The sequence below is a fragment of the Heterodontus francisci genome, chromosome 9 (genome assembly GCF_036365525.1).
Source record: "Heterodontus francisci isolate sHetFra1 chromosome 9, sHetFra1.hap1, whole genome shotgun sequence".
Classification (NCBI taxonomy): Eukaryota; Metazoa; Chordata; class Chondrichthyes; order Heterodontiformes; family Heterodontidae; genus Heterodontus; species Heterodontus francisci.
In genome coordinates this window covers 54,865,662-54,878,316 of record NC_090379.1, presented here as the reverse complement: position 1 = coordinate 54,878,316, position 12,655 = coordinate 54,865,662, and the positions used below count along the sequence as shown (strand labels likewise).

At 42.1% G+C, this 12,655-nt stretch overlaps 1 protein-coding gene across 2 annotated transcripts in view; it reads right to left on the bottom strand.

The window, feature by feature from the left end:
- rtraf (RNA transcription, translation and transport factor) overlaps positions 1-12,655 on the bottom strand; it is a 33,591-nt gene that overhangs the window by 4,288 nt on the left and 16,648 nt on the right. For both annotated transcript variants that reach the window (XM_068039111.1, XM_068039110.1), the window contains exons 6-7: positions 9,321-9,389; positions 1,106-1,154 (exon numbers count right to left, since the gene is read on the bottom strand). In XM_068039111.1, coding sequence (XP_067895212.1) covers positions 1,106-1,154; positions 9,321-9,389 — 118 coding nt within the window. The remainder of the gene's footprint in view (positions 1-1,105; positions 1,155-9,320; positions 9,390-12,655) is intronic.

Sequence of the window (12,655 nt, the reverse complement as noted above, 5' to 3'; positions counted from 1 at the left end):
AATGGGACAGTTCCAAAGAGTGTACATGGACAGGGGGATCAGAGGGTGCATGTGCACAGATCTTTGAAGGTGGAAGGGCATATTGAGAGCGTGATCAGCAAAGCATACGGGATCGTGGGCTTCATCAAAAGAGGACTGAGTACAAAAGCAGGGAAGTTATGCTGTAAGTTTATAAAGCTCTGGTTAGGCCACAACTAGAGTGTTGCATCCAGTTCTGGTCACCACACTTTAGGAAGTATGTGAAACCCTTCAAGATTTCTGTGCTCCTCTAATTCCAGCCTCTTGTGCATCCCTAACCTTAATCGCTCCTCCATTGGTGGCCACGACTTCAGTTGCCTAGGCCCTAAGCTTTGGAATGCCCTCCCTACACCTCTCTATCTTGTTTTCTTCAAGTTACTCCTTAAAACTCTTCGGCCAAGCTTTCGGTCATCTGACCTAATATCTCCTTTTGTGGCTCGGTGTCATATTTTGTTTTATAATGCTCCTGCAAAGCTGCTTGGGATGGTTACGTTAAAGACACTATATAAATATAAGCTGTTGTTGGTGGTGGTGCAGGAGATTTAGCAGAACAATTCCAGGGATGAGGGATGTTAGTTACAAGTTAGGTTGGAGATTCTGTTGTCCTTGGAGCAAAGGAGGTTGAGAGGAGATTTGATAGAGGTGTACAAGATTATGACCAGTTTAGATAAGGTAGATAAAGAAAAGCTGTTCCCATTAGCTGATGGTACAAGGACTAGGGGATACAGATTTAAGGTTTTGGGCAAAAGATACAAGGGGATGTGAGGATGAACTTTTTTTTTTAACGCAACAAGTGGTAATAACCTGGAAATCGCTACCTACGAGGGCGGTGGGAGCGAAGACCATCAATGATTTCAAAAAGAAACTGGATGGGCACTTAAGGGAAATAAACTTGCAGAGCTACAGGGCTAGAATGAGGGAAAGGGCCAGACCGGATTGCTCTACAGAGAGCCAGCATGGACTTGATGGGCTGAATGGCCCCTTCTGTGCCGTTATGACTACAACTCTATGATTTTATACATACAAGTTACAGCATGCTCCCAAACCAGTGCTTATAAAATTGGCAATTCAATTTAATTCTACTTACCTCCAGTATCAAAGCCAAGCAAATGCTTTTCTAAAGCTACAGTTAAACCCTGAAAAATAAAATGGAAGAGTATATTGGCAAAAATAATTTAAACAAAACATGTAAAGGGTTAAAGTCTTTGATTCCACTTTTAGGAGCAACAACCACTGCTCTTCAAAAACTAAATGTTAGAGGTATTTATGTAACAAAAAGTAAGATCTGCAACTCGAAAAAGGTGTTAACAGAACCACACAAAGAAATTTCACAGCTGGCCCACAAACATTCCCAGCAGAACTGAATTGCTTCCTTGCTTCACTTCCTTTTGAATAGAAGTTGTCTACACAGAGCCAGAGGCCCTACACTTTTACAGTTACAGGCAAGAAATATATTTTCAGCACAGCATTAGTTAGTTCACTATAAACAGTAAAAATAAAGGTTAGTTAAATACTAGAATAATGGAGTAATTTTAACTTCCATAGGCAAGTTAATGTTCAGTGCAGAGCTGGTTCATAAAAATGAAAGTTAACATTTGGGGATAATCAATCTGGGAACCCAGACTAATCCACAAGGCAGAAAAATACATGGATGCATGCCAACTGGCAGGGCTTCATGCGAACAATGATTTTTTTGGGAATCTGGTTTGCACCAAAGCCAGGGCTCCTTGATTGACAAGGGAGATAGAGAATATGATGCACCAAAAAATGAGTGTATGATGCACGTTAGGCGGATTCTACAAGTGAGAACCATACGGACATACGAACCAAGAGTAGGAGTTGGCCATTTAGCCTATCAAGCCTGCTCCATTTGATAAGATCATGGCTGATCTTAATGTGGCCTCAACTCCACTTTCCTGTCTGACCCTGATAAAACTTGACTCTCGTGAATATCAGGAATCTATCTAACTCAGCCTTGCATATATTCAATGACCTAGCTTCTACAGCTCTCCAAGCAAATTCCACAAGCCAAGACCCTCAGAGAAAAAAATTCTCATCTCTTAAAAGGGAGAACCAATATTTTTAAAACTGTGTCCCCTAGTTCTAGTCTTGCCCATAAGTAGAAACATCCTTCCAGCATCCACTCCGTCAAGTACCTTCAGTGTCTTCTATGTTTCAATAAGATAACCTCTCATTCTTCTAAACTCCAATGGGTATAGCCCAAGCTGTTCAATCTTTCCTCACAAGATAACCCCTTCATCCCAGGAAATCAGGGAAGTGAACTACCTCTGAACTGCTTCTAATGTAATTTTATCCTTTCTTAAATAAGGAGACCAAAATTGTACATAGTACTCCACATGTGGTCTCTCTAAGGCCCTGTATAGCTGTAGAAAAACTTCCCTGCTTTTATATTCTATTCCCCTAACAATAAACAACATTCCATTTGCCTTCCTAATTACTTGCTGTACCTCCATACTAACTTTTCTGCGATTCATGTACCAGGACACCCAGATCCCTCTGCAGCACAGAGTTCTGCAGTCTCTCTTCACTTAAATAATATTCTGCTTTTCCATTCTTCCTGCTAAAGAGAACACATTCACATTTTCCCACATAAAAGACTCCATCTGCTAAATTTTTGCCCTGTCACTTAACCTACTATATCCCTTTGTAGACTCTATGTCCTCTTGACAACATACCTTCCAACCTATCTTTGTCTGATCTGCAAATTTAGCTACCATACATTCGGTCCCTTCATCCAAGTCATCGATGTAGATTGTAAACAGTTGAAGCCCAGCACTGATCCCTGTGGCACTCCACTGGTCCCATCCAACCAACCTGAAAATGACCCATTTACCCCTACTCGCTGCTTCCCGTTAGCTAACCAACCCTCTATCCATGCTAATGTGTTACCCCTTACACCATGAACTCTTACTTTGTGTAGTAACCTTTGATGTGGCACCATATTGAATGCCTTTAGGAAATCCAAGTACATCACATCTACATGTTCTCCTTTATCCACACTGCTCGTTACTTCCTCAAAGTTAGTCAAACACAATTTCCCTTTCACAAAACCATGTCGACTCTGCCTGATTGCATTAAGATTTTCTAAATGTCCTGCTATAACCTCCTTAATAATGGATTCTAGCATTTCTCCTATGACAGATGTGAGGCTAATTGACCAATAGTTTCCTGCTTTCTGTCTCCCTCCTTTCTTGAATGGAGGTGTTACATTAGCTACTTTCCAATCCGCTGGGACATTTCCAGAATCTAGGGAATTTTGGAAGATCACAACTAATGCATCTATTTTCTCTGCAGCCATTTATTTTAAGATCCTAGGATGCAGGCCATCAGGTCCTGGGGACTTGTCAGCCTTCAACTCCAATAGTTTTGCCAGTACCTTTTCCCTGGTTAAATACACTAAGGTGAGAGGGGAAAGTGAAGAGGAAAATAAGACTAGCAAAGAGAAAATATCCGAATAGAATGCCAGTCAACATAAAAGGGAACCCAAAAATTTTCTACCAATATAGGAACATAGGAGCAGGAGTAGGCCATTCAGCCCATCGAGCCTGCTCCGCCATTCAACACGATCATGGCTCATCATCCACTCCAATGCCTTTTTCCCACACTATCCCCATATCCCTTTAATGTCATTGGTAGATAGAAATCTGCCAATCTCTGCTTTAAACACAATGTCTGAGCTTCCACAGCCCTCTGGGATAGAGAAGTCCAAAGATTCACAACCCTCCAAGTAAAGAAATGTCTCCTCATCTCGGTCCTAAGTGGCTTCCCCCTTATTTTGAAATTGTGTCCCCTGGTTCTAGACACCCCAAGCAGAAAAACATCTTACCTGCATCTACCCTGTCTATCATTCTTTGAAACTCTAGAGAATAAAGGCCCAGTTTCCCCAATCTCTCTGCTTAGGACAGTCCCGCCATCCTGGGAACAAGTCTGCTGAACCTTTGTTGCACTCCCTCTATGGCAATAATACCCTTCCTAAGGCAAGGGGACCAAAACTACACACAGTATTCCAGGTGCGGTCTAAACAAGGTTCTATACAATTGAAGCAAGACTTTGCTACTCCTGTACTGAAATCCTCTTGCGATAAAGGCCAACATACTATTTGTCTTCCTAATTGCTTGCTGTACCTGCATGTTAGCTTTCAGTGGCTTATTGACAAGGACACCCTGGTCCCTTTGTGCATCTACACTTTCTAATCTCTTACCATTTAAGAAATACTCTGCACATCTACTCCTCCTACCAAAGTGGATAACCTCACATTTTTCCAGACAGCTGCGTTAGCACCTGAAAGGAGAATTCAGCCCATTTAAACGGAACAGAATTTAGTCTGTTTATTTATTATTCTCTCTCAAAACTCTAAAAAAGATCAAGTCAAAACAGAGATCTCTGATAATTTAAACAGAAGGAAGGGAAGTTAGGCTGTGACAATCCTTTATCCCTCAGAAATTCTAAAGCCAAATTGATTCATTAAAAAAAAGTATTTGCAAGTTGTTAATTGTTGAAATTCATCGCTGGAGCAGAAGCAACAATTTCAACTTCTGAATTAGACTACAGACTGTTCTACTGTTGAAGAGCTGAAGAACCTTTTTCCCCCCCAATCGGACGGCTGTGAGGACTTCAAGCAACCTTGGACTGTTCCACATCTGGAAGGAGCGTAATATGCAAGGACTCTAATATTTTCTATTTTAAATGTTGTTTATATCTTACTAGTGTCTAAGAATTTAGTTTTCCTAATTAAACAGTTAATTTGTTGATTTAAAGACATCTGGTTTGGTTAGCCTCATTCGGGGGTTAATAGATGGTACAATTTGGCTGGGTCGGTCTTTAATTTGGAAAGTTTAAAATGATATGTTAGGTGATCTGTGGAGGGACGGGATTGAATTAACAGTGTGTTTCTCCTACCACAATCAGAATCGTTCTTGCCCACTCACTAGGTCTGTCCAAATCCCCTTGAAGCCGCTTTGTAACAAATCTTCCTCACAACACACATTTCCACCTAGTTTAGGGTCATCTGCGAACGTGGAAATATTACATGTAGTCCCTACATCCAAATCATTGAAATACATTGGGGCCCCAAGTACTGATCCTTGCGGTACCCCACTAGTCAAAGCCTACGAACGCAAGAATGACCAGTTTATTCCTACCCTCTGCTTTCTGCCTGTTAACCAATCCTTAATCCATGCGAGTATATTACCTCCTATCCCATGTGCTTTAATTTTGCTAACCAACCTCCTGTGGGGGATTTTATCACAGGCCTCTGAAAATCCAAGTATACTACGTCCACCAACTCCCCTTTATCAATTCTGTTGGTAACAGCCTCGAAAACTCCAACAGGCGCGTCAAACATGATTTCCCATTCATAAATCCATGTTGACTATGTCCAATCAGATCATTATCAAAGTGTCCATTAATTAATCCTTTAGAATAGATTCTAGCATTTTCTCTACTACTGATGTACGGCTAACAGGTCTGCAGTTCCCCGTTTACTCTCTCCCTCCTTATAGTAGGGTGACATTTGCTACCTTCCAATCTGCAGGAACCATTCCAGGATCTGTAGAATTTTGGAAGGTGATCACCAATGCATCCACCATCTCCATAGCTACCTCTTTCAACACTCTGGGATGTAAATAGCAGCCGGGCAGTAAGAGGCAGGGTGGGACTTATGAGGGACAGGAGGGTGATATATGCTTAGAGGCACAAGGCAAGAATATTTAATGAGTACGTTATATTGGTGTTTACTAACCAAGAGGATGATGACAAAATATCCGTAGAAGTGGAGAGGGTGGTGGTAATGGAAAGAGTGAAAAGCGAGAGGCAGGAGGTACTGAAAAGCCTGGCTATGCTTAGAGTGGATAAGTCGCCTGGTCCGGATGGCTTGCATCCTAGGCTGCTGAAGGAAGTGAGGGGCACAGACAGCAGAAGAGCTCATCATAACCTTCCAATCTTCCCTAAATGCGGGGGGGGGGGGGGGGGCGAGGTGCCAGAGGATTAACCTCAGCAGAGAGGTCAATGACTAGGGGGCATAGATTTAAAGCGATTGGTAGAAGGATTAGGTGGGAGAAGGGGAAAAACATTTTCACCCAGAGGGTGGTGGGGTCTAGAGCTCACTGCCTGAAAGGGTGGTAGAGGCAGAAAATCTCATCTCATTTAAAAGGTGCCCGGTCATGCACCTGAAGTGCCGTAACCTGCAGGGTTACGGACCAAATGCTGGAAAGTGGGATTAGGCTAGGTGACTCTTTTTTTTCCCAGTGGACGCGGACACAATGGACCAAGTGGCGTCTTTCGATGCCTTAAACTTTCAATGATTGGAGAGTGGCAAATGTGACACCCTTATTCAAGAAAGGGTGTAAGGACAGTCCTAACAACTACAGGCCAGTCAATTTAACATCAATGATGGGTAAGGTTTTAGAAACAATAATCGGGGGAGGATTTTTAAAAAACAGGCACTTGGAGAGATTTGAGCTAATTAAGGAGAGCCAGCATGGTTTGGTGAAAGGCAGATCGTGCTCGATTAATCTAATTAAATTTTTTGATGAAGTAACAGAGAAGGTTGATGAAGAGAATGCAATGGATGTTGTCTATTTATATTTTAAGAAAGGATTTGACAAAGTACCACAAAAAAGGCTGGTTAACAAAATTGAGGCTCTTGCAATAAGAGTGTCAGTGTCAGCTTGGATAAAAAATTGGCTTAAGGACAGAAAACAGCGACAGTGGTGTTCCCCAAGGTTCGGTGCTAGGGCCACTGCTTTTTCTGATCTATATATGACTTGGATATTGGAAGAGAGTAACACTAAAATTTGCCGATACCACCAAACTTGGAGGCGCAGCAAACAAGAGAGGAGAGGATGATACAAATTGACTGCAACAGGACATAGATAGGCTAGCAGAATGGGCAGACAAGTGGCAGATGGAATTTAATACAGAGATGTATGAGGTGATGCATTTTGGCAGAAGGGATGGGGAGAGGCCATACAGACTTAATGGAACAGTTCCAAAGAGTGTGCAGGGACAGAGAGACCTGGGGGTGCATGTGCATTGATCTTTGCAGGTTGCAGAACATATTGAGAGAACAGTTAGCAAAACATATGGGATCTTGGCTTCATAAATAGAGGTGATGAGTACAAAAGAAGGGAAGTTATGCTGAACCTTTATAAAGTTCTGGTTAGGCCACAACTAGAGTATTGCATCCAGTTATGGTCACCAGACTTTAAGAAGGATGTGAGGATTCTTGAGCGTGTGCAGAGGAGAGTAATCTGAATGGTTGCAGAGATGCTAGAATTCAGTTACAAGGTTATATTGAAGAAGCTGGGGTTGTTCTTGGTGGAGCAAAGGAGATTGCGGGGAGATATGATGGAGATGTACAAGATTATGATGGGCTTAGTTAAGGTAGAAAAGAAAAAATGTTCCCATTAGCTGACGGCACAAGGACTAGGGGACACGGGTTTAAGGTTTTGGGCAAGAGATGCAGAGGGATGCAAGGAAGAACTTTTTTTATGCAGCAAGTGGTAATGACGTAGAACTCGCAGCCTACGAGGGTGATGGAAGCAGAGACAATCAATGATTTAATAAAGGAAATTGGATGGGAACTTGGAAATAAACTTGCAGGGCTACAGGGAAAGAGCAGGGGAATGGGACTGACAGGGTTGCTCTACAGTGAGTCAGCAGAGACTCAATGGGCTGAACGACCTCCTTTTGTATGCTATAATTGACTCTACTTGCCGACAAAAGCCGCACAGCCAAGACTACTTTGTTCTTCACCTGTTCCTCTCAGATCAAGTGGCTACTGCATCAGAACAGGTCTCTGACTGCTCCCAGTGCTAATTGCTAGGCTGTGGCTTCTGTATTCTGTGGGCAGGAACTCTCAACATCCAACATTGAGGTCACAATCTCAGCCATTAACAATGGGAATGGCATGGAAAACAGATGGGACCTGTTCTTCTGCATTAGCCACTAGACTCAGATAGGTTTGGAAGGGGAATGAATGACTAAAATAGGATACTGATGACAATAAATGTGGATTGGGAATGTAGACGTTTTGGGGGAAGCTGGAGTGGTGCTTTGGGAGAAGATGGAGTGTATGCTTTTGGTGTGGAACAGTAAGGAGAGCGTCAGCATTAAAGAGAATGTAGGAAGGTAGAATGCTTACATGAACTGGGGAGTGGAAGATCAGCAATACCTTAATTGGGCTGAAGAGATAACAGTATGAACTGAGAGGGTTTGACAGAAATGTCTGTGAAAGGGTGCAGAGGGTGTTGAATGGTGTCTCAGAAAAGGAGCTAAAGGGAGTAGAGCACCTTTGTGAACCGGAGCAATGAGTTCAATGTAAGAGAGTAATGGCCGATGTAATTTTTAGCAAAGTGCTCATTTAGGAACAGGAGTAGGCCATTCAATTAGACCATAGCTCTATGTAAAAATAAGGTAAAGTGGTAAGAAGATGCAAAAAGGACTTCTTGTATCAAGAGAGGATAGTACTGCCATAAATCTACTACAGCAGAGTTGATTTTGTTATGTTCTTCCTTCACACTAATTGGACAACTTGATGAGACTGCCATCTGTCAAATGTAACGGGATCCACTGCCTGTGGATGAGCCATTCACAAAAACCTGATCTGACTAAATTTGCTGCTACCACCAAGGCATTTCCAAGTTTTAAAGGACCCCATTATACAGCCTTTCTTCTGCACACACTTTATCTTTTCATTCAGCATCCTGACCTTTTTATTCTGACCAGGTGGTCTATAGAAAACCCAGTCACTTTGCTCCTTTTGTACTACATACTTCAAGTCAGACTAACTTTATAGGAATTTTATCCTGCACCAAAGAAACTATTTCCTTCATCACTTGGGTATTCCAGGTATATACAAATAATCTACTTCCTTTCCTGTGCAGAGTGACCTTCTTGAAAGCTCTAAACCCAATGGTTTTTGTAGTACTCCTCTCCTATCACCAAAGGTTAACCACACTTGACTACATATTACATCATGAATTTCAACTGCTGCAACAAACTAGCATTTAGTCATAGTGGTATAAAATGTTTCTATATATACACACACACCATAACTGGTTAAGCCTATTGTTCGTGTTTGATCTTTCTGCGCTCAGTAATTTCCTTTATTTTTGGTCTTTTTTTAAACCCTCTACCTGTTTTGAGTGTAAATCAAGCCAAAACAACAGCTTCACATAACTGTACATCTAATTCAGTGGTATCAACAATATATCAGTGCTTAAAACAGGAACATATACTGATCATATTTATTCTGAATAGTTTATGAAACCATTGTTTACCTCCTTTGACCGGTTTGCTTTTGCAATGGCCTCCGGGCTTAATCGCTCTTGTACCAAAATACGAATTGCCTAAAATCAGAATTTGAATAAGTGAAGGTGCTAAAGAAAAAAAAAATTGAAAGAGAACAGAGATCTCATTGGCCCTAGTTCAATTATCACTAAAAATAATTTCTTATCCAACTATGAGAAGCTTTTTTATATAACCAATGGCATCTTTATTGTAAACAATTCATACTGTTCACTAAGAATTTACAGATTTCGTGGCTAACATATGGAATCAATTCCACAAAATGTTTTCTAGATAGAAGTTTATGGAGCATTAATTACAGTCACAACCCGACTGGGAACAAAGCAGGAAGTCCCATTGTTTACAGTTTTAAAAAATTACCATTTCAGTGCTTATGTTTCTTATGCATCCTTTTAAGGGTATGCAATGTCTTGAGACATTTTTATTTGTAGTAAAAATTAGATAAAACAGCTGGCTAAAAAACAGTTTTTATTCTTTCATGGGATGTGGGCATCGCTGACAAGGCCAGCATTTGTTTGCCATCCCTAATTGCCCTTGAAAACTGAATGGCTTGTTAGGCCATTACAGAGGGCAGTTAAGAGTCAATCACATTGCCGAGAGTCTGGAGTCACATGTTGGCCAACCAGGTAAGGACAGCAGATTTCCTTCCCTAAAGGGCATTATGGGTCTTTATGACAATCGATGATAGTTTCATGGCACTGTTACTGAGACTAGCTTTCATTCCAGATTTTTTTTCAAATTAATTAATTGATGATCACAAAGATGTTCTAAATAAGATTAAATCTTAGGGAAAACATACATCTTACAGGTCCTGTAACAGCTGCTAGAGAAAATGCTGCCTTTTACCAGAAAATTTTCTACAACAACATGCTTGCTATAAGCTTGCTGAACACAAGGGCCAACTTCAAAATATGGGTACATGTGCATTTGATATATTGGTTATTTCAACTGAGTTGGAAAAATGCACAGCGCACCAGAACCTCCAATTTATTCTCATCACAGGGGTGGCTACTAATGGGAACATGGTGATTAAATTACCATGCTACATTCATCTTTAATTCAATTATTTAACTGTTCTTCTCGTTCACGAATAGGATGGCAGCAGCAGTGGGAGGAATGAGCATTGAACCAAATCCCCATAGTTGAATGGGGCATACAGACAGCAGTACCAGTAGCAACAAGAGGCAGAAGAACAAAGAATGTTGGAGAGCCAGGAAGAATGACAGAGAAATTGAGAAACCCAATTGAAAGGACTATCTTATGCGATCGACTGCAGCCAGAGATGAGTGATGTTGCACTGCCACCACCAGCACTTAGCTTGGAGGTTTACCCAGAAGACCTGAATCAGTAATGCGTTACAGAACATAATGAGTGGGCCAAGTACCATAAAACTCCTCGCATCGAAATATCTTCACTGCTTCCTTCCCTCAGCACCAAGTGACTTTTCATCCTTGGTGATTTCAAGCTCCATCTCAATTCATCATGCTAAGCTCACTGCCCTTCCAAGCTCCCTTAATGTCTCCCTCCATATAAAGTTCTCTACCCATATTCACTACCACCCCCTTGACCTTTTCATCTCAGGCAGCCTTGCCACTGCCATTGTGTCAATCACAGGGAAGGCCATCCCCATCACTTCCTGTACTGTTCTCCACCCAAAACCCCCTTCATCCAGTGTCTGACCCGAGAAAAAACTCTCCCAATTCGCTTATAACTGCATTTTCAAAATCCTCCATTTAACACAATTTTTGCAGCTACTGATCTACACACCTTCATCTCCATTTTTGATGCCCTTGTTTGATGCCATTAAAACCTTTACTCACCCTCACTCTGATTGTTACAGCTCTCGCTTCCCTAAGTCCAAGGAATGCAGATTTGAACAGATATGGCAGAAAACTGGTTTAGCCATTCACTGTCTGATCTGGTTGGACCACGAGCCCTGCCAAAACTGTGCAATATTCAAAATTAACCTGGCTTCCTTTCTCTATGCCTCGGTTTCTTCCACCCTCACCAAAAAGTGAGAGAGCTCACAGGCTTCTTTGTCACTAAGATTGAGATCCGATCAGCTGCCTCTGTTTTTCCCTCCCTTCCCCTAGTCCAGTGGGCTAAACTTCCTCTCAGGATCCCTGCTGCCCTAGTCCTGAACTGACATCTTTCTCATCTAGCTCCTTAGTGCTGTCTCCAAGCTAATCTTATCCATGAGACCCACCTCGACCTTATTCCCACTAAACTGTTAACCACCCAACTTCCCTTCCTGGCTCCTGTATTAGCCGATATTGTTATCGGTTCTCTCCCATCAGGGACTGCCCCCCACATCTTCAAATCTACTGTCATCACCCATCTCCTCAAAGAAAACCCTGAACCCCTTTGACCCTGCAAACTAACACCCCAACTCCAACTTCCCTATCCTCTCTAAAGTACTTGAACGTGCTGTTACTTCCCATATCCAAGCCCATCTTTTCCTGAACTCCATCTTTAAATCACTTTAATTAAGTTTCCACCCCATCCCAATATTGAAATGGCTCTAAGTCACAAATGACATCTTCTCACTGTAAAAATGGTAAAATATCCCTCCTCATCCTGTCTGCAGCCTTTGAAACAGCTGACCACACCATCCTCATCCAATGCCTCTCCACTGTCATCCAGCTGGGCTGCACTGGCCTGGTTCCATTCTTATCTATCCAGTCGTGGCAAGAGAATCACCTGCAATGGCTTCACGTCCCACTTCCACACCGTTACCTCTGGGGTCGGCCAAGGATAGATCCTTCTATTTCCCATCTACATGCTGACCCTCGGCAGCATCACCCAAAAACAATGCATCAGTTTTCATGTACACTGATGACACCCAGCTCTACCTCACCACCATCTCTTTCAACCCCTCCACTGTCTCTAAATTGTTACACTGCTTATCTGATCATCCATTACTGAACGAGCAGAAATTTCCTTCAGCTAAATATTGGGAAAAACAAAGTTAGTGTCTTCAGTCCTGTCACAAAATTCTGTTCCCTAGCCACCAACTTTATCCCTCTCCCTGGCAACTTTCTGAGGCTGAAGCAGACTGTTCACAAAACCTTGGTGTCTTGACCCCAAGTTGAGCTTCCGACCACATATCCAAACCATTGACTATCGATTTCCACCTCCATAACACAAAGTGAACACAGAGCGAGTGGTGACAACCTTAGGAAAGAAAGGAGACTAGAAATCCAGTAATTGAAGAGGTCATCTGACCAGGACAGTGTGCCTCTACTTTCCATTCTTGCACTTCCCCCAACAGCTCTGCAAGCTTATCCGGCAAGGACTTGCTCCACAC